Genomic DNA, 27,001 nt, shown 5'->3' on the forward strand with positions numbered 1-27,001 from the left:
GCAGCTGAGTGACAATAAAGCAGGAGACTCAGGAGTGAAGCACATTTTTTCTCTTCTGGAGGATCCCAACTGTAAACTGGAGAAACTACAGTGAGTATCACAAGACCAAATACTGAGTTGATATCAGTGAATTTGACAGTGTGTTTTATCTTTTTTTCTCACTCAAACACAAATACACCACTGAGTCAGTCAGTCACACTCTCACTCACTTCCACATTACTCACACTATAACATTATAACACACACACACACACACACACACACACACACACACACACGCACACACACACACACACACACACACACACTAAGTGTATTGTAAATGTGACAGTAATGTTGATTGTCCTAAAGGAAATGACGAAGAAGTATTTCTCCTACTTCTCTCTACAGCCTGAATAGCTGCAATATTGGAGAGGAAGGCTTCAGAGCTCTTGCATCAGCACTGAGATCAAACCCCTCACACATGAGAGAGCTGCAGCTGAGATGGAATAAAGCAGGAGACTCAGGAGTGAAGCATCTTTCTTCTCTTCTGGAGGATCCCAACTGTAAACTGGAGACACTACAGTGAGTATCACAAGACCAAATACTGAGTTGCTATTAGTGAATTTGACAGTGTGTTTTTGTCTCTTTTTCTCACACGGACACAAACACACACACACGCACGCACGCACGCACACACACACACACACACACACCAACATACCACTGAGTCAGTTAGTTACTGTCTCTCTCAGTCACTTATAATTTGATTTCTCACATTGTAACGTTATAACACCATAGCACTATAGCACACACGCGGGGTTCAGTTCATCCTGTCGGGAATTATTTTCCGATAATGACCGGCGTTCTATACATTATCCCTTACATAGCACTATAGCACACACACACACACACACACACACACGCACACACACACACACACACCACTGATTTACTTATTCAGTCTGTCCTTTATTTAGTCACTAATCTGCACACAATCACAACACACACACACACACACACACACACACACACACACACACACACACACACACACAAAGAGTATTGTAAATGTGACAGTGATGTTGATTGTCCAAAAGGAAATGAAGATGAAGTATTTCTCCTACTTCTCTCTACAGCCTGGATAACTGCAGTATTGGAGAGGAAGGCTTCAGAGCTCTTGCATCAGCACTGAGATCAAACCCCTCACACATGAGAGAGCTGCAGCTGAGTTGGAATATAGCAGGAGACTCAGGAGTGAAGCATCTTTCTTCTCTTCTGGAGGATCCCAACTGTAAACTGAATGAACTACAGTGAGTATCACATGACCAAATATTGAGTTGCTATCAGTGAATTTGACAGTGGGCTCTATTATCAGGATCAAATGGGCATTGTCACTAGTCACTCATGAAAGTTTCTTTGGGGGCGGTCCTAGCGCAAAAGGCTATAATGACTGCGTGAAAAATGAACATTGCGCTTGGCGCAAAGTGAAAAGGGGTTGTCTTAACTTAGTTAATTAGTCGTGGGTGTCTTTTGGGTGTAGCATGCAATAAACCAATTAGATTTCACACTCTCATTCCCTTTAAAAGCCTGGCGCATTGTTCAATGGCCTGTTGGTATTATCATGGCGGATTTATCTGGGCGTCTACTCCAGCAGAGACCGACTTGCTCGTGCGAGGCATTGGCGGCGCGTAATGGAGGCTTGGGAAGGAGCCTTCCCAAATGTTATGCTGGAAAATTGTGAAAATAATGTACACGATGTGAGAATATTATCTTCTAACATGAATAGTTCCGGTCCTTGATGATGAGTGGCTGAATCGCGTTCGATGCTGTTATAAAAACCAACACAAACATACACCTTGACCGCATTTCGTTAATGCACTACCACAACTTGCACAAAAGTTAAAGTGGCTGCGTCTCGATGTTGCATGGCAACCATTCATATTGGAAGAATGATTATCTATGAATACGTCGTTACATTTGTCGTTGCTGTGCCTTTGTTTCATGAAATCAGATCGACATAATATAGCAAGCTTATGACTTAAATAGATGATTTCAGAATGAACGCAGTAGCCGCAGCAGTAGCCAGAAGCCAGTTCTCACTATTGATCATTATCATTATTACATTTCCCTTGTGTGTGTGTGTGTATTCACACCAAATTGGCATGCCATACCGTACCCACCCAATATGCACAGCATCCCATTAGCTGCCTGACATCAGGCTATTTACAATTTTCTATTCTAAGAAAAAGTCAGTCAACACGTTATCAAAATTAACTTAATGCGCTATAGAGCTATATCAACGCGCACATTTCGTCTGAACAGGAGAGATTACGCACGCAGGCGCGCAACTAGGCTACTTGTTGTTTTCTTTTACTCCGCTATCAGCACACAATGTGAAGCTAATTCACTAACTCAATAGCCTACTCATAATGGATATCGCAAGTTCTTTTAAACAAACAAAACAGAAAGGATGGAGGATGGAGGCAGCTAGAGGAGTTATTCCAGATGCAATGACAAGGTAGACAGTTGTCAGAACGCTACAGCTGTTTAATGCAAGACGTTAAAGGTACCAGAACAAAACTAAAGGTAACTTAGCCATAGGGCTGTGTAATGTTGTCTAAATGAGCAGGTCAGTGTTAGACGTTATTGTTGTATTATTGCATGTGGATGTTGTTATGCTATGTATGCTACTTTTTGCTGACCAATACACAACCTAAAACCGAGAAACGGACAAATATTATTTAATTATATTCCAATATTATTTCATTATATTCCGACTGCACTCCTGCTGATGAAAGAAGTAGGGTGTGTGCGCGCACGGTGCAGTCTTCCATATCCCCAAGCCTCAGTCGCTCATAAAATAGCCTTTCAGCTATGCGCGAGTGATTTCCGACTAGGTTTTTCCTGGTCAGTGGCGCACTTACTTTCTGCATCCATATATTAGCGACTGGCGAGCTTTGCGCCGGACCACACCTCTTCTCTTCACTGACACGCCCGTTAGGGCGCAATATCATCTCCTATTTAGAGAACGTACATTTGCGCTGGAAAAATGAAGGATGCGCTCGCAGAGAATAGTAATTATAGGTCACGCAAGTGGCGAAAGCTCATTGCCCAGTTGGCAAAATAGAGCCCAGTGTGTTTTATCTCTTTTTCTCACACGGACACACACACGGACACACACACACACACACACACACACACACACACACACACACACACACACACACACACACACACACACACACACACACACACACACACACACACACACCACACCACTGAGTCAGTTAGTTACTGTTTCTCTCACTCACTTATGTGATCTCTCACATTCTAACACTATAACACCATAGCAGCACAGACACACACAGACACACACAGACACACACACACACACACACACACACACACACCACTGACTTATTCATTCAGTCAGTCCTTTATTTAGTCACTCATCTGCACACAATCACAACACACTCACGCACACGCACACACACACACACACACACACTCAGAGAGTATTTGAAATTTGACAGTAATATTGATTGTCCAAAAGGAAATGAAGATGAAGTATTTCTCCTACTTCTCTACAGCCTGACATATTGCAGTATTGGAGAGGAAGGCTTCAGAGCTCTTGCATCAGCACTGAGATCAAACCCCTCACACATGAGAGAGCTGCAGCTGAGTGGGAATAAAGCAGCAGTGAAGCATCTTTTTTCTCTTCTAGAGGATCCCAACTGTAAACTGGAGAAGCTAGAGTGAGTATCACAAGACCTAACACTGAGTTGCTATCAGTGAATTTGACAGTGTGTTTTTATCTCTTTTTCTCACTCAAACACAAACACACCACTGAGTCAGTCAGTCAGTCACTATCTTACTCACTCAATCACTCACACTATAATATGACACACACACACACACACACACACACACACTGTGACACACTGATGCTCTCGCTCACTAACACACATACACAAATCTCTGAATCACTCTGTCACACAATCAAGCAAACAAACACACACACACACACACACACACACACACACACACACTCAAGCGCATACTCACACCACTGAGTCACACTCAAGCATAGTACTCCTTTCACACACACATACACACACACACCAACCGTTGACTCAATCACTTACTACACACACACACACACACACACACACACACACACACATACAGGTAATAACTGCTTCCCTCTTTGGTCTGTGTGTGTCCTTCAGCTGATCTGATGAAGTGTTTCCTTCTCTCTCCTACAGCCTGCAGTGCTGCAGTATAACAGATGAAGGTTTCACAGCTTTAGCATCAGCACTGAGATCAAACCCATCAGCCCTCAGAGAGCTCTGGCTGGGGGACAATCAGCCTGGACCCTCAGCACAGCAGCTGTTCTCTGAACTGGAGAAACATCCAAACTGTAAACATCTACAAATATATGGACTCTAATGAATCCATCCTGTTGTGTTCCACCTGAATCATGTTTTTACACTGTGCATAAATAAGTGTTGCAGCACATTCATATGTGAAGTTATATGATTTAAAGTGACTTATGTAAATATGAAAATTGTGAGTAATATTGTATAAAGAATGTTTTCAATAAAAACACGTGGTAACATGTTAAGTTAATTGGTAAGCATTGTTAATCATTTATTAGGCTGTGTGTGTGTGTGTGTGTGTGTGTGTGGGGTTGCCCACGGTGATCTGGGTGCTGTGGGCGCAGGGTGCCCACCAATGGGACCAGAGCTGGGTGATGCCCTCCATCCTGGACCCACTGCACACACACACACACACACACACACTCACACTCACACTCACACTCACACTCACACTCACACTCACACTCACACTCACACTCACACTCACACTCACACTCTCTCTCTCTTTCTCTCTCTCTCTCTCTCTCCTCTCTCTCTCTCTTTCTCTCTCTACCACATGGCCAAGCTGCATATACTCATGAGCTCTCACACGCATAGACACACAGCACACACATACACACTGTACACTGTACACACACACACACACACTGTACACTGTACACACACACACACACACATACACACTATATTGACAAAAGTATTGGGTCACCTGCCTTGACTCACATATGAACTTAAAGGAATAGTTTGGTATTTTACACTTTAAGCCCGTTTTCTGTATTGCCTAGCATGAAAACGAGTGTTTGACACCGAAATCTTGATGATTTAGCCTGTTTGTGGAATTTGGCAGGTTTAGAATGGAGCTCTGTATGGCTTTAACATTGCTCGCTTTGTGCATGGACTATTCTGTCCTTAAAACACCCCTAAACGTTCGTTTTTAAAAATGTGCAGCTCACCGAGTCGTTACTGGTCTTCAACGATCTTCTATAGCAAGTTTAGCAGCGAAGTACAGCTTATGTCTGATCCTCTATCAGGGATTTTCGAAATCCCGGAAGCACTTTTTCAGATACCTCACAACCGTGTGTGCCTAATACTGTATAACACAACAGAATTTGAATTTCACTGTGAAACTTGCTATAGAAGATCTCTGCTTATGAGTACATGAGTGCTGCTGCATCTCTGCTTATGAGTACATGAGTGCTGCTGCATCTCTGCTTATGAGTACATGAGTGCTGCTGCTGCATCTCTGCTTATGAGTACATGAGTGCTGCTGCTGCATCTCTGCTTATGAGTACATGAGTGCTGCTGCAGCATATATGCTTATGAGTACATGAGTGCTGCTGCATCTCTGCTTATGAGTACATGAGTGCTGCTGCTGCTGCATCTCTGCTTATGAGTACATGAGTGCTGCTGCAGCATATATGCTTATGAGTACATGAGTGCTGCTGCTGCATCTCTGCTTATGAGTACATGAGTGCTGCTGCATCTCTGCTTATGAGTACATGAGTGCTGCTGCATCTCTGCTTATGAGTACATGAGTGCTGCTGCTGCTGCATCTCTGCTTATGAGTACATGAGTGCTGCTGCATCTCTGCTTATGAGTACATGAGTGCTGCTGCTGCATCTCTGCTTATGAGTACATGAGTGTTGCTGTATATCTGCTTATGAGTACATGAGTGCTGCTGCATCTCTGCTTATGAGTACATGAGTGCTGCTGCATCTCTGCTTATGAGTACATGAGTGCTGCTGCATCTCTGCTGATGAGTACATGAGTGGATAGCGTTCTGTATATGTGATACCAGTTGTAAAGTTGCTTATGAGTACATGAGTGGTGAACATGAATGGGAGCTGGAGGACCCTGAGGAGTTTCTCTAAGGCTGCTCTGGACTGGGGAGGATGGACAACATCAGGATCATTAGGGACAAGGAGAAATACTATATGGATAACATCATGAGAGACGAGGAGATCTATATACTCTATGGATAACATCATGAGGAGATCTACATACTATATTGCAACAAGGTAACAACTCCAAGATGTAGAACATTAATTACACAGCATTATGGATTACAGTTGGCAAAGCATAAAGAACAATAACACCGGTCTCTTAACACTATGATGTCTCTGTATAACCCCATTACAAAACACATAAATACACCATCATTAACAGTCAAATGCATGTTAAGTAGTAAATATCGGCATCCCATAATAACACTGTTTAACAGTAACACTTATTCTCATCTCTGTTGAATGGTCTATCTATTCCCCATAATGTGGCAGCCATGGCCTACTGGTTAGGGCTTCGGGCTTGTAACCGCAGGGTTGCTGGTTTGATCCCCGACCAGTCCACAGCTGAAGTTTGAGCGAGGCACCTAACCCCTCACACACACACACACACACACACACACACACACACTTGAGCAAGGCACCTAACCACACACACACACACACACACACACACACACTTGAGCAAGGCACCTAACCCCTCACACACACACACACACACTTGAGCAAGGCACCTAACCCCTCACTGCTCCCCGAGCGCCGCTGTTGGGCAGGCAGCTCACTGCTCACTTTCCCTCACAGGATCAAAAAAGTATATACTGTATACTTATACTTATACTAATGGTCCGGACGCGTCCTGTTCCTCTTAGGGGGGTCCAACCCAAGGTACTGGACTGGATACATCTTGGCTGCGAAGTTCTGCACTACCCCCACTATCCTGAAGAGGGCTTGCTTCCTCAAGTGGCAGCCCAGACTGCAGGGAACACGGTGGAACCAGACCATCAACTGCTTGCTCCAAGTGGAAAAAACCCAAACAGGTGAGCTTTAACATAGGCAATCTTCCACGTGATTGAGCTGCCTCTAAATATATATTTTTGTTTGTCAAAAATGTTGCTCATTGAGCTCAATGCAAATCAAACAGACTAATAGGCCAACTGGAAAAAAACACCATGCCAATCTCTAGCTATGGTGAAGGGTATTTTAATTCTAAAGGCCAAGGGAACTTTATCAGGATGCATAATATCCTGGATCCATGAAATAGCTGGCCAAAAAAAAAAACATATAAAAAATCCTCCTGCTCCTATGGGAAATTAACATAGGGGTCAAATACTTATGCCCCCTAGCATTGAACATTTATTTATTTACGATACATTCTTCAATCACAAAGAAAATTGGTGTCCTTAGCAGTTTGATTTTTTACTTTTTTTTTTATTAAGGCATTAAGATCATTTGTCAAATAATTATTTTATATTCCTCTTTTTAGGCAACTTTAACATGGTATCAAATACATGTGCTCCCCAGTGTATATGTTCTGTAGTGTGTGCATGAAGAATCCTGTACTGACAAAGTGATTATGACAGTTTCTCTCTCTCTCTCTCTCTCTCTCTCTCTCTCTCTCTCTCTCTGTGTGTGTGTGTGTGTGTGTGATAATAATAATATGTCCTGGCTAGTCAGTGTGGTGTGGGTTGAGGGGTTGTACCTGCATGAAGAATTCTGTTCTTGACTGGGGTGTGTGTGTGTGTGTGTGTGTATGTATGGGTGTGTGTGGGTGTGTCTATCTGTGTGTGTGTGGGTGTTTGTGGGTGTGTCTATCTCTGTGTGTGTGTGTGGGTGTCTGCATGAATGTTCCTGTGCTGCATTTGGTGTGTGTGTGTCCTTATGTAATATTTATTCTTAATTGAGGATACAAAGAAAGAAAATAAAAGAAATACATATAAATACACATAAGTAGACAGGGGCAGCAGTGGCCTACTGGTTAGGGCTTCAAGCTTGTAACCAAAGGGTAACCAGTAGGAATCATGTGGACAGGGGAAGTGGAGCACTGCTGTCTCATGCCCACATCAGCGGCTGAGGTGCCCTTGAGCAAAGCACCTAACCCCTCACTGCTCCGGGTTAGTGTGTGCTTCACCTCACTGTGTGCTGTGTGTGTTTCACTAATTCATGGAGTGGGATAAATGCAGAGACCGAATTTCTTTCATGTAATCAAATATACTTATATACCGGGGAGTGAGTGGGGGGTGTAACGACCCTCACAAGCTGAGGTTGGTGTGTGTGTGTGTGTGTGTGTGTGTGTGTGTGTGTGTGTGTGTGTGTTGGCATGTGGTGACCCTCACAGGCTGAGACTAAAATGACAAGCTAACATTAGCAAGTATATCACACTTACAATTAGGCTTTAGGCTACGTATATACTAAGAATTTCTTTGGCTTTTTCTGGTTTTATTTTCTAAGTTCATGTTTAACTGGTTTCCAAGTTCACTGGAATGTGTGGCTCACCATCTAATACTTGATGTATGGACAGGAACAAGTTTGACAGGAAGTCTCTACAGCTGTCTTCTAGAGGAAGTTGGCAAACTTGCACTCTTTTGCAAATGCACTGGTGTAAAGCTTGATGATGTGTTATATAAATAAGTAAACATAGGGACTTGGGCAGACTATATTCACATTACTAGGCTGTTGTGACTCTGTTAGAGCTGGAAATGAACATAGTCCTGTTGTTGCTCACTTTAAGCACACTGGTCACAATGTGAGCACATTAAGAAATGGTGTTTTGGAAAGAGTCAATTGACCCTGTAGGGGAGGTGGTCAGAACAAAATTCCAATGTGAGCATTTTTGGACAATCAGGGATGGGCAGAAATACATCAAAATGTATTTCCAAATAAAATACCACATACCCACCTAAAAAAATTATCAAAATAAAAAACACTGTCATTTTGTATTTTCAAAATACTACAAAATACTTATTTCTAAAAGCCTTTTTCATCTATCCCTTCACTTGTACACTTTCTGGAAAAAAAACATCCGAAAGCAAAGAGACTCCTTCCATAATCAGTTAACAGAGTAGATTATGCTGACCCCTCATATTAGACATTCCAATATAAACCTCTGCCCTGAGAAATGTTCGGTAACTCAAGGAACCCTTCCTTAAAGGCGAACTGTGCAGGTTTTTTAAAAAACTTAATTTACCTTCACTGAACAGCTTCTGAGCCATTTGAATGGTTATGTATGCCTTTTTTCAGGTTGAATGGGCATTTTCATCATCTCAATAAAATACAAATGACAAAATAGTGTTTTGTATTTGAAATACATATTTTAAATACATGTATTAGACATACTGCCCATCCCTGCATACAATGGCCTGCCAGTGAGGAAGCTCAATATTACACAGCACTGTGAAGTGGTCTGTGTGTTTAGGAGTTTACTGGAGAGGGTAGACTCTGAGCTGCAGTTGAAGAAGCACACCTGTAGTCATTACTCATTAGGGCACGAATCCACTGCTTTCTCTGGTACAGGTATGATAGTGGTGGACTAAATTCAGAATTGTAGACAGTGTGAGGAAAAGGTTGCAGATTTCTCTGACTGCCTTGTGAGCTTCAAGGACTGAAACGTCGTCCTGAGACATAATCAGGTATGTGGGAGGGGAATAGAAATGAGCCAGCCAAGAGGAGAGTGAAAAAGACAGAAGACGTTGATCACTCAAAGAAGGAAGTGGGGATGTTTTAGTGGAAAACTTGGAAAACAAATTTTAAATCTTCATCGACAGGTAAGGATAGTTATCTAAGTAAGAGCAAACATAGCCCAAAAGGGGACTATTTACACTAATTAAATAACTGGGACTTAATTTCAGGTTGTTTATCTTGTGTTTGTGTGAAGTGGTCCGTGTAAGACAGTGTAGGTTACATTTGGTCTCTTATTATACAACAAGCATGGAAAAAAGACAAACTAAAGCTTACAATTGAGTTTCAATATATTCCCACTTTAAATGGCTGTGACAACGATCTTTTAGGCCATGCACAAACAATGTATTTGACTTAGTCTGTTTTTTTATTAAGATCAAGTTGAACTGGTTTCCAAGTTCACTGGAATGTGTGGCTCACCATCTAAAGCGTTAAAGTACATGCTGTAAGGACAGGAACAGGTCTGACTGGAGGTCTCTCTGCCTTCTAGAGGAAGCTGGCAAACTTGCACTCTTTTTTCACAATTGCACTGGGATGGTGGATTAATGTGTGTTAGTGAATAATATAGGGACTTGGGCAGGCTACATCCGAAGTACCAGGTTGTCGCGTGTCAAATAAAATTAGAATTAGATTACATCTGTTTCTGTAAACACTCCACATGTGAGGTTTATCTTACAAAGCAAGGGCTTTTGACCTACCCACTTCAGGAATAATGCCACTTTTGAGACTTTTTAGGTAGATTCTTGGTGCAATATCAATAGAGATCAGTGGTTAGGTTACTCACAAAATAACCTACCTATTGTTATTGTACAAACTTGAGTCTCTCTGAAAAGACTTCCTTCAGATTTGGGTCTGAATCAATGAGATGCCAGTGGTCATAGACAGCATCTTTATATTCAGACGCAAGGGGAGAAGTGGGAAGTTCCCATTTTGTTTTGCTAATGAGGCATCTGAATTTGCCATGAACGCCAGTGCACACACACTGTAGCCAGAGTGAGCCAGAAGCACAAAGTGGGCGGAGTCAGGCCTAGGCTCACTAATTAATATAAAAAATATTTGGTTAAAGCCGACCAATAGCAGTGTTGAGCAATACCTCTAAATGGAATGTGTCAGACAATATTACAGAGGCATTTACATTCCCGATATTGTTGCACATTTGATCTGAATACTTTTCCAACTAATATGTGGCATTTCGTCTGCACTTCCAAGCAATTCAATTCATGAAAACATGTACTGTATTAGGCCTACCTGTGGATAGGTTTATGTATGGAAATAATATAGCCAACTGGTGTTTAAATTGGTTTATTTTCGTTCTCATAGAGGTCTTGCCCATTCCAGAGACCCTGTGACGTATAGGCCACTTTCCCATTAGGACTACCGCTCCACCATGAAACTTGCACAGTAACTAAATAGCAATACTGACCATTTGATTACTACAGTATGTTCATGTAATATATGGGCTACAGTAGCCCATACAGTAGGAAAACAGTAGGAACTTTGAGATGACCTAACACGTGTTAGGTCATCTCAAAGTTCCTACTGTGAAAAAAGCCCTATGAACTGTGTAGCTCTAGGTACAGTATAGCCTCTCCAGTTAGTTAGCAGACCTGTAGCTTTAGGTGGGGGGGGGGGGGGGGTTCAAAGGCCATCATAGCAGGGGTTATACATTTCACAGTGTTCTCCCTCAGTATCTCTTCTGTCTTATATTTCATTTTTAGCCTTGTGTGACTTGATCCACTTGGCCATTAATCAATTTAGTCGCCTTTTTTCATTCATGACAACTTTTGGACATATTCTAAGGGATCAATAAAGAGTAAAAATGGGATATAACATTTTTATCCTTTTTACAGGATGGCATTCTGATCCCTCAAAAAGACAAAATGGGTTTACACCCCATATTGTCCTTCTAAGAGGTTCATACAAATCAAACCAACACCTCCTTCAGCCAAGACATTTTTTCATTTTTTCTAACTTCAGACATGTGCTGTGGGGATATTAAAATGGACAGGTCGGATCTACCACATTCACATGATTTATAAAGTGCCACACTATTGCAGGAAAAAAGAAATGTTGGATTTGCATTTCATCTTGTCCTTGGAAAAAGGCAATAAAAGTGGCATTTTTAGGAAAAAACACCATTTTGGCCAACTTTGAAGGCTCATAGCCTCGAAATACGAAAACTTACCATCTCAATTTTTTGTCAACATGTTCTCTTACTCATGGACTAGATATTTGTAGAGTCTTAAAAATGTGAGTGCTAGCCATTCATGACCATAAGAGAACAAAAACTGTTTTTTTTTTCATTGCTTTCAAAAAAAATATGGGTTTGTTTCGATGAATAAGTCTCCAATGGTGGGAAGGACTGGACTGTAATTCCTTTGTGATTTTGGACAACAACACAGGGTACTGCCCCAGTGTTCAATTTTTTAGAACATAATATGGTAGCCTTAAGAGGGGAGAGGGGTTTAAAAAACAGTGGTGCTCATTAAATACAGGAATTTTCAGCCTTTTTTTAGGACGCGTCTATCCACATTTGAAGAGCCATATCTCAGAAACTAAACAAGATACCAAGCTAAAATGTTGGTTTTCTTCTAATGAGACATGGAGGAACATTTGGACCAAAAATCAGGAAAAACTGAGGACCATGGTGTCGGACCTGTTCCAACTGATATGGAATTGCCCGAAAGCTATTTTATACCAGATTTTTTTTTTTTTCAAATCTAATATTATGCAAGCATGAGTGGGTCAGAGTAAAATCTTGAGTATGTACGGTGCACGGACAAGAAAGTTCTCTGCAAATGAATTCCATCAATGCTTACAATGGAACCAAACAGTAAATGATGAGTCAATATTTACCTCCGTCAAGGAGGTTATGTTTTCATCTGTGTTTGTTTGTCTGTCTCTTGGTTTGTTTGTCTGTTTGTTAGCTAGATAACTCAATACGTGATGGATGGATGTCGATGACATTTTCAGGGAAGGTCAGAAATGACCCAAAAAAGAAACAAGTACATTTTGATCCGTATCACTCAGTATCGTCAGGATACTGGAGGTGTTTATATCTTTCGCTTAGCGGTGTAATGACATGGTATGGCCACGTGGTGGCGATCTGAAGTTTAGGTTCAAATGTATGACAACCTATGAAGAACAATACAGGCGGAGGTCTGCGCTCTCTGAGTGCTATTAGTTGTCAATTGTCATGTTCTGTTGTGTATTTGTTTTGTAACCCATCGCTCCCTGCAGGCCCTGAAGAGCAATTCAGTCATGATATCTATTTATTTTGACCGCCGAGCAAAGCGGCCCAAAAATTACCGCCGCTCAGTCCTAGAAAAACAAATCACGCTTCTCAATTCTCAATCTCCTTCTCCATCCCCTACTGCAACTTTTATGCATGTAAATGAGATTATGACACCTAATTTTTGCTTTTTCCTTTTTAAACTAGGTGGCGCTATTCATGAAATGAGTGGTTATGGGATGATATGGCTCCTTAAGACCAACCTAAAAATAAACGTGGAACTCCTAGGCCCTACGGTTCTCGAGATATTGACCGTAAACTGTGTCTGCCCTACCCTCCTTTCAGGGGGTCCAGTCCAGTGGGGGGCGGAATCTACAGTAGCAAAGAACTGACATGTGATGTGTTTGTCAAATACACATATCTGAGGCGTGTGCTATTTGTTTTTGCATGTTTCCTACATTGGAAGCACTTGCTTACTTCTTGTTGGGTGTAATATTTTGCATTGATGGCAGTCACTGGTAACCTGACTTTCGCCAGATCCTGTAGTTCGCTGTCTGCTTCACACAAGGATCTGGGACTTGTCGATAGGAGATGTATTTATGAAGGCGGGTCCTTGTAAAACATCCTCGCATGTGATTTGATAAACCACTTGCCTGTTATCTTGAATGACGTGCTAGGCTTCTTCAAGCTCTTGCCAAACCCGGTCGGAAGAAGAGTAAAAACATCCTTGCCACCAATAAATGTCTTCAAAACTTTTCTCTGTTAATCTTTTAAAGAATGAATACTCGATAGATTCGATAAAACGGTTGAAATAGCAGAATCAAAGTCAGCACAAGACTCCTCGCTGCGTGCCGCCATTGTTATTTGAATCAAACACTCGCTTCGGCGCTCCTGATTGGTTGCTCATTTTTTGATCACTGGCAGGGGTTTGGATTGCCCTCGCGTCCAGACCCTTGTGTGGAGCTCAGCGAAACGCCTCTGGTGGAGCATGGCGGAACTACAAGGGTCTGGCGAGAGTCAGGCTAAGTCACTGGGTGGCTGCATCCATCCAGCCAATCCTATAGGGCTAATTGATGTTTTTTTACACCACAGCTCACTCCATCATGAGAGGCCTCCATCACCTGTGCCCACGTGTGTGTCCATGAAGAGTGACGAGTCAGAGCATCGCTACATAAAGTTCAAACATGATGATGTCACAGATGGATCAGCGTAAGTCCATGAAACGGGCTCATACAATCAGTTCTCTATGGAGACCAGGAAGTGCCATATGGATCAACAATCAAACCTTAAACAATGGATCAACATTTGTCATTTTCCATAGTCTGTTGTAATATGATTTGTATCAGACTGCCCCCTGCTGGCCCCGAAGAGCAATTGAAGTCATGACTTCTATCTATTTTTTAAATCACAGGAACATCTGTCTGTTATTTGGATATTGTGGTATAAATGATGGTTTGTTGACAGACATATGAATTAGGCATGTCAGTATCAGCCTTATCATATTATCTAATATATAGGAAAGTTTCAGATCAATTGACCAAGGTGTTGTCAATGTCTAGCACATTAAAGGGATAATCCGGAGTGAAATGCACTTTAGATCAATTTTTCGGACTATTGGGAGTACATACGTTGAGTTGACACCAAAATCATGTCATTCGGATGTATTTTGAGAAAGTTCGAGTTCACCGTTTTTAGCCAAAACTCGTTAGCCTGGAAGTGACCGGGGCAGGTCCTTTCGCCACTACAAAACGCTATTTTTACACCTCTTCTACTGTTCCAAACAACACTACACTTACGTGGTAGTGAGTAGAGGGTTCCTAAAGCCAAACCGAAGTATCCTCACGTCTTTATGTGGTCGGATAGAGAGTCCAGAATGAATTTAATCGAGTCAGTACCTTTCCGGAAATGTTAGTAAAGTGTTGTTGAAGCGTTGCGCAGCTGCCGCAGCGACATTTCCGGAAGGTACTGACTCGATTAAATTCATTCTGGACTCTTTATCCGACCACATAAAGACGTGGGGATACTTCGGTTTGGCTTTAGGGACCCTCTACTCACTACCACGTAAGTGTAGTGTTGTTTGGAACAGTAGAAGAGGTATAAAAATAGTGTTTTGTAGTGGCGAAAGGACCTGCCCCGGTCACTTACAGGCTAACGAGTTTTGGCTAAAAACGGTGAACTCGAACTTTCTCAAAATACATCCGAATGACATGATTTTGGTGTCAACTCAACGTATGTACTCCCAATAGTCCGAAAAATTGATCTAAAGTGCATTTCACTCCGGATTATCCCTTTAACCTATATGGTCAGCTAGTGACACTTGACCAGGTTAGCAGTTTTCAGGGAAGGTCAGAAATGACCCAAAAAAGAAACAAGTTCATTTTGATCCGTATCACTCAGTATCGTCAGGATTCTGGAGGCGTTTATATCTTTCGCTTAGCGGTGTAATGACATGGTATGGCCACGTGGTGGCGATCTGAAGTTTAGATTCAAATGTATGACAACCTAAGAACAATACAGGCGGAGGTCTGCGCTCTCTGAGTGCTTTTAGTTGTCAATTGCCATGGTCTTTTGTGTATTTGTTTTGTAACCCATCGCTCCCTGCAGGCCCTGAAGAGCAATTCAGTCATGATATCTATTTATTTTGACCGCCGAGCAAAGCGGCCCAAAATATGACCGCCGCTCAGTCCTAGAAAAACAAATCACGCTTCTCAATTCTCAATCTCCTTCTTCATCCCCTACTGCAACTTTTATGCATGTAAATGAGATTACGACACCTAATTTTTGCTTTTTCCTTTTTAAACTAGGTGGCGCTACACATGAAATGAGTGGTTATGGGATGATATGGCTCCTTAAGACCAACCTAAAAAATAAACGTGGAACTCCTAGGCCCTACGGTTCTCGAGATATTGACCGAAAACTGTGTCTGCCCTCCTTTCAGGGGGTCCAGTCCAGCGGGGGGCGGAATCTACAGTAGCAAAGAATTGAAATGTGATGCGTTTGTCAAATACACATATCTGAGGCGTGTGCTATTTGTTTTTGCATGTTTCCTACATTGGAAGCACTTGCTCACTTCTTGTTGGGTGTGATATTTTGCATTGATGCCAGTCACTGGGTGGCTGCATCCATCCAGCCAATCCTATAAGGTTAATTGATGTTTCTTTTACACCACAGCTCACTTCATCATGAGAGGCCTCCATCAACTGTGCCCACGCTACATAAAGTTCAAACATGATGATGTCACAGATGGATCAGCGTAAGTCCATGAAACGGGCTCATAGAATCAGTTCTCTATGGAGACCAGGAAGTGCCATATGGATCAACAATCAAACCTTAAACAATGGATCAACTTTTGTCATTTTCCATAGTCTGTTGTAATATGATTTCTATCAGACTGCCCCCTGCTGGCCCCGAAGAGCAATTTGCAGTCATGACTTCTATCTATTTTTTAAATCACAGGAACATCTGTCTGTTATTTGGATATTGTGGTATACATGATGGTTTGTTGACAGACATATGAATTAGGCATGTCAGTATCAGCCATATCATATTATCTAATATGTAGGAAAGTTTCAGATCAATTAACCAAGGTGTTGTCAATGTCTAGGACATTAACCTATTTGGTCAGCTAGTGACACTTGACCAGGTTAGCAGTTTGGGCATGTGGATATCATCAGATTTATATGAACTAACATTTTGTTATTAAATTAAAAAAAATATTCTGACTTTGGACAGCTGGTGGCGCTACTCCAGACAGGCATATTGGGTGTTTAGATGTCATATTCTCCTAATAAAAACGTCAAAGCCTTATTAGACGCTAGGGGTATTCGACTTCTTGTAGCTGCCTGCAGCTGTCTTAAGATGAATGCATATGTCATTATTTCTGAGATTCTGACATATTTTCAACCTGGAATAGTGCATGATGTTTGCACAATTCAGGGTTGAAAATGTAGAATCTCAGAAATAAATAATCATGTATGCAGTCATCTTAAGACAGTTGCAGGCAGCTACAAGAAGTCGAATCCGACTATTTTCTGGCAAATGTTTTGAGATCATCCATAAAAACTTAGAGTAACATTTACAAGAAGCTTCTCGTTTTCCCTCGCTTCACTATTATGACGCTGCTATCTTACATTACATTACATTTCATTTGGCTGACATTTTTATCTTTATTAGACATTTCAGAAGCTCACAGATGGTTGGCCATGTGAGTCATTGCTAGCACTCTGATTGGTTTAACCCAAAATGGACATTTTACTTCCTCAAATGCTGAAAAAAAACAATTATTATCTATTTTATGTGCTAATGTTTTTTTTGTAATTTATGAATACCATGGAAGATAAGTAGGTCAGTGTGATGCTTGGGTGTGTGAAATGCACAAATAAGGAAGTTTTCTGGAAGTTCATTCCTTCAATGTCACGCTTCACAATTCACAGTTAATACATTTAGAGGATAATTTAATAGTGTCTATAAAGTAATGAAAAAGACATTTAGAATAAGCCAATCCTATAAGGTTAATTGATGTTTTTTTACACCACAGCTCACTCCATCATGAGAGGCCTCCATCACCTGTGCCCACGCGTGTGTCCATAAAGAGTGACGAGTCAGATGACCGCGTCATTGAGTTCAAACATGATGATGTCACAGATGGATCAGCGTAAGTCCATGAAACAGGCTCATAGAATCAGTGCTCTCTGGAGACCAGGGAGTGTCATACAGTATGGATCAACAATCAAACCTTAAACAATGGATCAACATTTGTCATTTTCCATAGTCTGTTGTAATATGATTTGTATCAGACTGCCCCCTGCTGGCCCCGAAGAGCAATTGAAGTCATGACTTCTATCTATTTTTTAAATCACAGGAACATCTGTCTGTTATTTGGATATTGTGGTATAAATGATGGTTTGTTGACAGACATATGAATTAGGCATGTCAGTATCAGCCTTATCATAATATCTAATATGTAGGAAAGTTTCAGATCAATTAGCCAAGGTGTTTAGCCTGGGTTTCCCATACTGCCTTGCGCGGTGATTTCTTTCACACTGCTAAGGCAGTCTGGAAACTAACGCCCCCATGTTCGCCTGATGTTGGAGGCCAATCACAGAACAGGGGAGAAAGCAAGACCATGAAGAGCTATGCAGAGACGCATTTGATTGACATCCGTGGCGCCCAATGAACGGATCTGGGCATTTTTTCAAATACGAGAAAATGAACGTCTGGTTGCCAGACCACGTCTCATTTGAGAAGTGGGAGGCGTTAGCCAGGCTACAAGGTGTTGTCAATGTCTAGCACATTTCCTCTTTGGTCAGCTGGTTTAACTAGACCAGGTTAGCAGTTTGGGCATGTGGATATCATCAGATTAATATGAACTAACATTTTGATATTAAATGTAAAAAAATATTCTGACTTTGGACAGCTGGTGGCGCTACTCCAGACAGGCATATTGGGTGTTTAGATGTCATATCCTCCTAATATAAACGTCAAAGCCTTATTAGACGCTAGGGGTATTCGACTTCTTGTAGCTGCCTGCAGCTGTCTTACAGTTATTTTCCAATCGTATACACACTAAAATTAAGGTTATCAGACAGTTAACAATACTTAACACTTAAGAAGCAAAACACCTGCGCAGAGCAGTACAACATTAAGCACAAATTCAGCTTCACACTTTTTGCAAAACATTACACACAGTGAATGTCAAAACGTAAAACACATTTTAACACCTTAAACACAGATAAAGATTGTTAGGTACTTCCTTCTCATTACAAAGCCCTGGCTTGCCAATGACCACACTAATGAACAAATTGAATAATCACATCCACCAGGTGTGTAAGCACGCATGTGCAAAATTGAAAATGCAGCACTCAGGTGTGTTATGCTCGATCCTCGAGGGGCGTTCCCACTGATCTATAACTAACACTGGATAGACTATCCCATTGTTTTCGCCCCATTATTCTTTATGACGATTAGTGAGGATCGAGGAGCGAGGGAGTATGTATAAAAGCCCAAATGAGAGGCACCCATAGCCTGTGATGTGGATGAACTCTTATGGCTTGATCCAGCTAGACGGAGAGATGATTAGAGTATTACGTATTGTTGTTACTTGTTGTTTGTATTGTGGCTTTAGTTGTTCTTCAGTGACTGTAAGTGTACAGTACTTTTTATTTGTGTACACATTTTGATTTGTCTACACTTTACAGTAGTAAGAACTATAATTTTGCCATTTTCTGTTGATTGACTTGTCACTGTAACTGAACATATGGTACAGTGAAAGAAAGAAATATTGTCTACAGCATCAGCTTTGTGCATTGCTTGATGAGGGTTCATCAAAATATTATGCTCTCGAACAATATGTCTGAATAAGATCCATATATTGGAAGAGGGTTTTTACAGATGTGTTTTGAATTTATTGTGTTGGTGTGTATAAGATAGCCACAGTGTGGAATCATTCAAATAATGTGTTAGTGATATGAGAACAGTATAAGGTTTTATCAATGTGTTTATTGTTTTGACAGAAATATTTCATTTTGCTAACAATCTGTTATGTTCTGCTGTTTGGGTGTTGTGTTTGGTTAATTGTGTGGTATGTTTAGACAAAAAGAGCCCCGTTTTCAAAATTGTGTGTAAACAATTGGAAAAAACGGGAAGATGACTGCATGTGTCATTATTTCTGAGATTCTGACACATTCTCAACCTGGAATAGTGCATGATGTTTGCACAATTCAGGGTTGAAAACGTAGAATCTCAGAAATGAACTAGAAATGCAATTCCAAGGAATTACCAGTGCATGAAAATGCAAAAATAGATGGATTATGTAGATATGGTTGCTAAGGTGTAGCTAGGGTAAACATGGTGGTTGCATAGTTTACAGAGAGTTGATAGTGTGAAGGTAGACAGTTTAAAGATGAAACATTCCAGCTCTAACTTAACTAATGATTTCTATTCATGTTAAAATGTTGATTAGCTAACTTAGGTAATGACTTCTAGCAGTAATGCTAAAAATGCTAATTATGCTAGCAATGATAACTTTACTAACAATGCTAACCAGGTTGATTAGCTAACTTAACCGATGATTTCTAGCAGTAATGCTAAAAATGCTAACTATGCTAACAAAGCTAAATTTGCTAATAATGCTAACCAGGTTGATTAGCTAACTTAGTTGATGATTTTTTGCAGTTATGCTAAAAATGCTAACTATGCTAACTATGCTAACCATGCTAACTAGCTAACTTGCTAGTGAGGACTTTTATTTTGAAACATTTGTTGCTAGGGTATCCATGGTGGCCACTATCAAGAAACAAGAAGTTACTGCAGTATAATCATGTTGGTTGCTATGGAAACGGTCATAAACACTTAATTTTAATGGTTGCTATGTTGGTTGCTAGGTACATGGAGGTTTCACGTAGTTGACTGGAGGCATAGTGGATGATAACTGACAGTTGGAGTGGTTGAACAGTTCAATAGTTGAGTAGTTTCAATGGTTAAATGATTTAATAGTGTATTATTGCAGTGAGGACTTTTATTTTGAAACAGTTGTGGACAGAGGAAACAGTTAACAGGATATGTAGTCTTCTGAGAGACTGTATGCTTAAAGCCTGAGAGAAACTGACAGTTGGTGCCCAGGTGGCCGGCCACCTGGCGTAAGATTCTAATTGCTGCCGTGATGTCATAATGAGCAATGTTAAGTCTATGGGGGAAATTGTAATAGTTTTTAACTAATAGTTTAAAAAGTATAAAAGTTACAAAGTTGAAAAATACAAAGCCCACATCGCATAAGTAAGACCTACGCGACAAAATTTGAATGGAGTTTCTACGTTAACCGGTTGAAGCTGAATTGCGTGCGTTAGAAGAAGAACTAGAAATGCAATTCCAAGGAATTACCTGTGCATGAAAATGCAAAAATGTATAGATAGACTAGAAATGCAATTCCAAGGAATTACCAGTGCATGAAAATGCAAAAATGTATAGATAGATAATGTAGATATGGCTACTAAGGTGTAGCTAGGGTAAAGATGGTGATTGCATAGTTTAAAGAAAGTTGATAGTGTGAAGGTAGACAGTTTAAAGCTGAAACATTCCAGTTCTAACTTAACTAATGATTTCTATTCATGTTAAAATGTTAACTATGCTAACAGTGCTAACCAGGTTGATTAGCTAACAAAGCTAATGATTGCTAGCAGTTATGCTAAAAATGCTCACTATGGTAACAATGCTAACTTTACTAACAATGCTAACCAGGTTGATTAGCTAACTTAGCTGATGATTTCTAAAGCCCAATTCACACCGAAGATTCCCGACGCGACGAGACGGAGTTGCAGCGGTGTAAATTAGAAGTTGCACGTAGTTGCAAGCAGTCGCAAGCCGTCGCAGAGCATTAAACACGTTGAGTCGCAGTCGCAAGGTTTTAGAACGTCGCGGCTCGTCTCGTCGGGACGCTTTGGTCTGAACCCTACTTAACAGTAATGCTAAAAATGCTAACTATGCCAACAATGCTAAATTTGTTAACAATGCTAACCAGGTTGATTAGTAAACTTAGTTGATGATTTCTTGCAGTTATGCTAAAAATGCTAACAATGCTAACTATGCTAACCATGATAACTAGCTAACTTGCTAGTGAGGACTTTTATTTTGAAACATTTGTTGATAGGGTATCCATGGCTGCCACTATCAGGAATAAAGAAGTTACTGTAGTAAAATCATGTTGGTTGCTATGGAAACGGCCATAAACGCTTTATTTTAATGGTTGCTATGTTGGTTGCTAGGTACATGGAGGTCTCGTGTAGTTGACTGGAGGCATAGTTGATGATAACTGACAGTGGGAATGGTTGAACAGTTAAATAGATGAGTAGTTTCAATGGTTAAATGATTTAACCCTTATAGGATCTTCGTTTTTTGGTTACACAGGGGGTCCTGCCGGGTCTGGTAGACCCATGGCATTTTGGGGTCTTTAATCCAACATATTGAAACCTTTTTTTGTTAAAATTCTCAGCAGATGTTTACTTCAACCTATTTGCAAGTCATATAAACAACATTTGTTACATTTGTTGCCTTTACCTTTGTTAAATCACATGGTTATGCACAGAAGTGCTACTCGTTTTTGTTGCACAAATGCAACAAACTTAGGAAATGCATCCTAAAACAGCCATAACTGGACAATGATCAACTAATGTACAAATGAAGGATGTTTTTCCAGAACTATAGTGAATTATTTATTAGAAATTGAACTTTCTCACTACATCTGCCATGATCCTCAGATTCTGAAACCTCTTCCTCTGCATCATCTTCAAGTCCCCCTGTCTCTTCCAGTATCAATTCTAAGGCAGTCTGAACTGAGAATCGCTTTGCCATCTTGTGTGGTATTCATTCCCGCAGGACAGATGGTAAAATGTGTGGGAATATGGGTGCAGATATTGTTGGGTTAGGGGTTGGGTTAGGGTTGGGTGCTCCAATTTTGTAACAATGTTGCAACCTTGTGCGGGAACTGTACTGGTGGCTCACACTAAGGGCCCATTTACCTGCTTTACTCTCTCTCTCCCTCTCTCTCTTTCTTTCTCTCTCTCCCTCATTCACTCACTCTCTCTCTCTCTCTCACACACACACACACACACACACATACTGTACACAGGCCCAGAAACCTAAAAGGGGAAATGAGATAACACAGGACCTATGATTTCCACACATTATAGCCCCGGGTCCAGTAGACCCGCGAAGACCCTGTATGTAATAGAAATGTGCAGGGGGGGGGATGCAGGGGGGGTTAATTTTTTTTTTTTCTGAATTATGTTCCTCACACAAAATGAGCCAAGGCCAATGAATCTCAGTTTGAAAAAATAATTATTTGTATCACTTTTCTTAAGATGAAAACTGAAAACGGGTCCCACAGACCCGAAGAGCTTATAAGGGTTAATAGTGTATTATTGCAGTGAGGACTTTTATTTTGAAACAGTTGTGGACAGAGGAAACAGTTTAACAGGATATGTAGTCTTCACAGAGAATGTATGCTTAAAGCCTGAGAGAGAGAGAGAGCTGCTGCAGCTGGCCTGGCCACCTGGCATAAGATTCTAATTGCCCTATTATGATGTCATAATCGCAATGTTAAGTCTATGGGGAAATTTTTAATAGTTTTTAATGTATTGTTTAAAAAGTATAAAAGTTACAAAGTTGAAAAATACAAAGCCCACATCGCGTAAGTAAGACCTACGCGACAAAGTTTGAATGGAGTTTCTACGTTAAACGGTTGAAGCTGCATTAAGTGCGTTAGAAGAATAACTAGAAATGCAATTCCAAGGAATTACCAGTGCATGAAAATGCAACTAGAAATGCAATTCCAAGGAATTACCAGTGCATGAAAATGCAAAAATAGATAGATAATGTAGATATGGTTACTAAGGTGTAGCTAGGGTAAACATGGTGGTTGCATAGTTTACAGAGAGTTGATAGTGTGAAGGTAGACAGTTTAAAGATTAAACATTCCAGTTCTAACTTAACTAATGATTTCTTTTCATGTTAAAATGTTGATTAGCTAACTTAGCTAATGATTTCTAACAGTTACGTTAGAAATGCTAATTATGCTAGCAATGCTAACTTTACTAACAATGCTAACCAGGTTGATTAGCTAACTTAACCGATGATTTCTAGCAGTAATGCTAAAAATGCTAACTATGCTAACAATGCTACATTTGCTAACAATGCTAACCAGGTTGATTAGCTAACTTAGTTGATGATTTGTTTGCAGTTATGCTAAAAATGTTAACTATGCTAACAATGCTAACTAGCTAACTTGCTAATGAGGACTTTTATTTTGAAACATTTGTTGATAGGGTATCTATGGTGGCCACTATCAAGAATAAAGAAGTTACTGTAGTAAAATCATGTTGGTTGCTATGGAAACGGTCATAAACGCTTAATTTTAATGGTTGCTATGTTGGTTGCTAGGTACATGGAGGTTTCATGTAGTTGACTGGAGGCATAGTGGATGATAACTGACAGTTGGAATGGTTGAACAGTTCAATAGTTGAGTAGTTTCAATGGTTAAATGATTTAATAGTGTATTATTGCAGTGAGGACTTTTATTTTGAAACAGTTGTGGACAGAGGAAACAGGATATGTAGTCTTCAGAGAGATTGTATGCTTAAAGCCTGTGGCCACTATCAGGAAACAAGAAGTTACTGCAGTATAATCATGTTGGTTGCTATGGAAACGGTCATAAACGCTTAATTTCAATGGTTGCTATGTTGGTTGCTAGGTACATGGAGGTTTCATGTAGTTGACTGGAGGCATAGTTGATGATAACTGACAGTTGGAATGGTTGAACAGTTAAACAGTTGAGTAGTTTCAATGGTTAAATGATTTAATAGTGTATTATTGCAGTGAGGACTTTTATTTTGAAACAGTTGTGGACAGAGGAAACAGGATATGTAGTCTTCAGAGAGATTGTATGCTTAAAGCCTGAGAGAGAGAGAGCTGCTGCAGCTGGCCTGGCCACCTGGCATAAGATTCTAATTGCCCTATTATGATGTCATAATCGCAATGTTAAGTCTATGGGGAAATTTTAATAGTTTTTAATTAATAGTTCAAAAAGTATAAAAGTTACAAAGTTGAAAAATACAAAGCTCCCATGGCCTAAGTAAGACCTACGCAGTGCAGTTTGAATGAAGTTTCTACGTTAAACGGTTGAAGCTCCATTAAGAGCGTTAGAAGAAGAATAATAATAATAATAAGAAAAAGCCTAGGAAGAACAGTACAGTGCATTTTCATGCACTGTAAAAATAGATAGATAATGTAGATATGGTTACTAAGGTGTAGCTAGGGTAAACATGGTGGTTGCATAGTTTACAGAGAGTTGATAGTGTGAAGGTAGACAGTTTAAAGATGAAACATTCCAGTTCTAACTTAACTAATGATTTCTATTCATGTTAAAATGTTGATTAGCTAACTTAGCTAATGATTTCTAGCAGTTACGCTAAAAATGCTTATTATGCTAGCAATGCTAACTTTACTAACAATGCTAACCAGGTTGATTAGCTAACTTAACCGATGATTTCTAGCAGTAATGCTAAAAATGCTAACTATGCTAACAATGCTAAATTTGCTAACAATGCTAACCAGGTTGATTAGCTAACTTAGTTGATGATTTTTTGCAGTTATGCTAAAAATGCTAAAAATGCTAACTATGGTAACAATGCTAACTATGCTAACCATGCTAACTAGCTAACTTCCTAGTGAGGACTTTTATTTTGAAACATTTGTTGCTAGGGTATCCATGGTGGCCACTATCAGGAAACAAGAAGTTACTGCAGTATAATCATGTTGGTTGCTATGGAAACGGTCATAAACACTTAATTTTAATGGTTGCTATGTTGGTTGCTAGGTACATGGAGGTTTCATGTAGTTGACTGGAAGCATAGTGGATGATAACTGACAGTTGGAATGGTTGAACAGTTCAATAGTTGAGTAGTTTCAGTGGTTAAATGATTTAATAATGTATTATTGCAGTGAGGACCTTTATTTTGAAACAGTTGTGGACAGAGGAAGTAGTGAAACAGGATCTGTAGTCTTAATGAGATTGTATGCTTAACGCCTGAGACAGAAGGTGCCTCTCATATAGCGTTTACGCGTCCTCTCTCGCTCCTCACTGATCTACATAAAGAATGATGGAGCGGCAACAATGGGATAGTCTAGCCCTTCTTCTATCTTTCTTTATGTAGATCATTGAGGATCGAGGAGCGAGGGAGGACATATAAACGCTGCTTGAGAGGGACCCACAGTAAATACTTTAAAAGTTGTATGTAGATAGTCTAATTAATGTTGATAGACAGAATGTTTAATGGATGTTGATAGGCAGATTGTTTAATAGATATTGATTGACAGTTTAATGGGTGGATGAGTGAATGGTCTGAAGAAGATGAATGGATAGAAGGTTGGATGGAATGTGCCTTATATTCTTGTTAAGAGAGACACTGATACAGCTCTCTGAGAGTAGTTGACACAGGTGTAATCAATTTAACTGGCTAGTCTTAAGAGAGCCAGAGTACTCTTAAAGCCTGAGACAGAGTAAATAATTTAAAAGTTGAATGTAGATAGTCTAATTAATGTTGATAGACAGAGAGTTTAATGGATGTTGATAGACAGATTGTTTAATAGATGTTGATAGACAGTTTAATGGGTGGATGAGTGAATGGTCTGAAGAAGATGAATGGATAGAATGTTGGATGGAATGTGCCTTATATTCTTGTAGAATGGAGAGACACAGCTCTCTACTGAGAGTAGTGGATACAGATACAGGTGTAATCAATTTAACTGGCTAGTCTTAAGAGAGCCAGCCTGAGACAGAGTAGATTGTTTAAAAGTTCAATGTAGAGCGTCTAATTGATGTTGTTGATAGGCAGACTGTTTAGAATGGGTGGATGAGTGAATGGTTTGAAGAAGATGAATGGATATAAAGTTGGATGGAATTAGGAGGACTTATTTTGATACTGTTGTGCGCAGAGAATACAGGGGAACAGAATATGTAGTCTTCAGAGAGGAGCCTGAGAGAAACTGACAGTTGGTGCCCAGGTGGCTGACCAGCTGGGGTAACATTCTAATTGCTGCCGTGATGTCATAATGAGCAATGTTAAGTCTATGGGGGAAATGGTAATAGTTTTTAACTAATAGTTTAAAAAGTATAACAGTTACAAAGTTGAAAAATACAAAGCCCACATCGCGTAAGTAAGACCTACGCGACATAGTTTGAATGGAGTTTCTACGTTAAGCGGTTGAAGCTGATTTGCGTGCGTTAGAAGAAGAACTAGAAATGCAATTCCAAGGAATTACCAGTGCATGAAAATGCAGAAATAGGTAGATAATGTAGATATGGTTACTAAGGTGTAGCTAGGGTAAACATGGTGGTTGCATAGTTTACAGAGAGTTGATAGTGTGAAGGTAGACTGTTTAAAGATGAAACATTCCAGTTC

The 27,001-nt window shown here is 40.2% G+C and overlaps 1 protein-coding gene across 1 annotated transcript in view; it reads left to right on the forward strand.

The window, feature by feature from the left end:
- Positions 1–27,001, forward strand: part of LOC134059640 (uncharacterized) — a 301,237-nt gene that overhangs the window by 49,231 nt on the left and 225,005 nt on the right. Inside the window, exons 9-10 of the mRNA XM_062516082.1 lie at positions 1–90; positions 391–564. The exon at positions 1–90 is cut by the window's left edge and continues 84 nt beyond it. Coding sequence (XP_062372066.1) covers positions 1–90; positions 391–564 — 264 coding nt within the window. The remainder of the gene's footprint in view (positions 91–390; positions 565–27,001) is intronic.

This window comes from Sardina pilchardus, chromosome 16 (assembly GCF_963854185.1).
Source record: "Sardina pilchardus chromosome 16, fSarPil1.1, whole genome shotgun sequence".
Classification (NCBI taxonomy): domain Eukaryota; kingdom Metazoa; phylum Chordata; class Actinopteri; order Clupeiformes; family Clupeidae; genus Sardina; species Sardina pilchardus.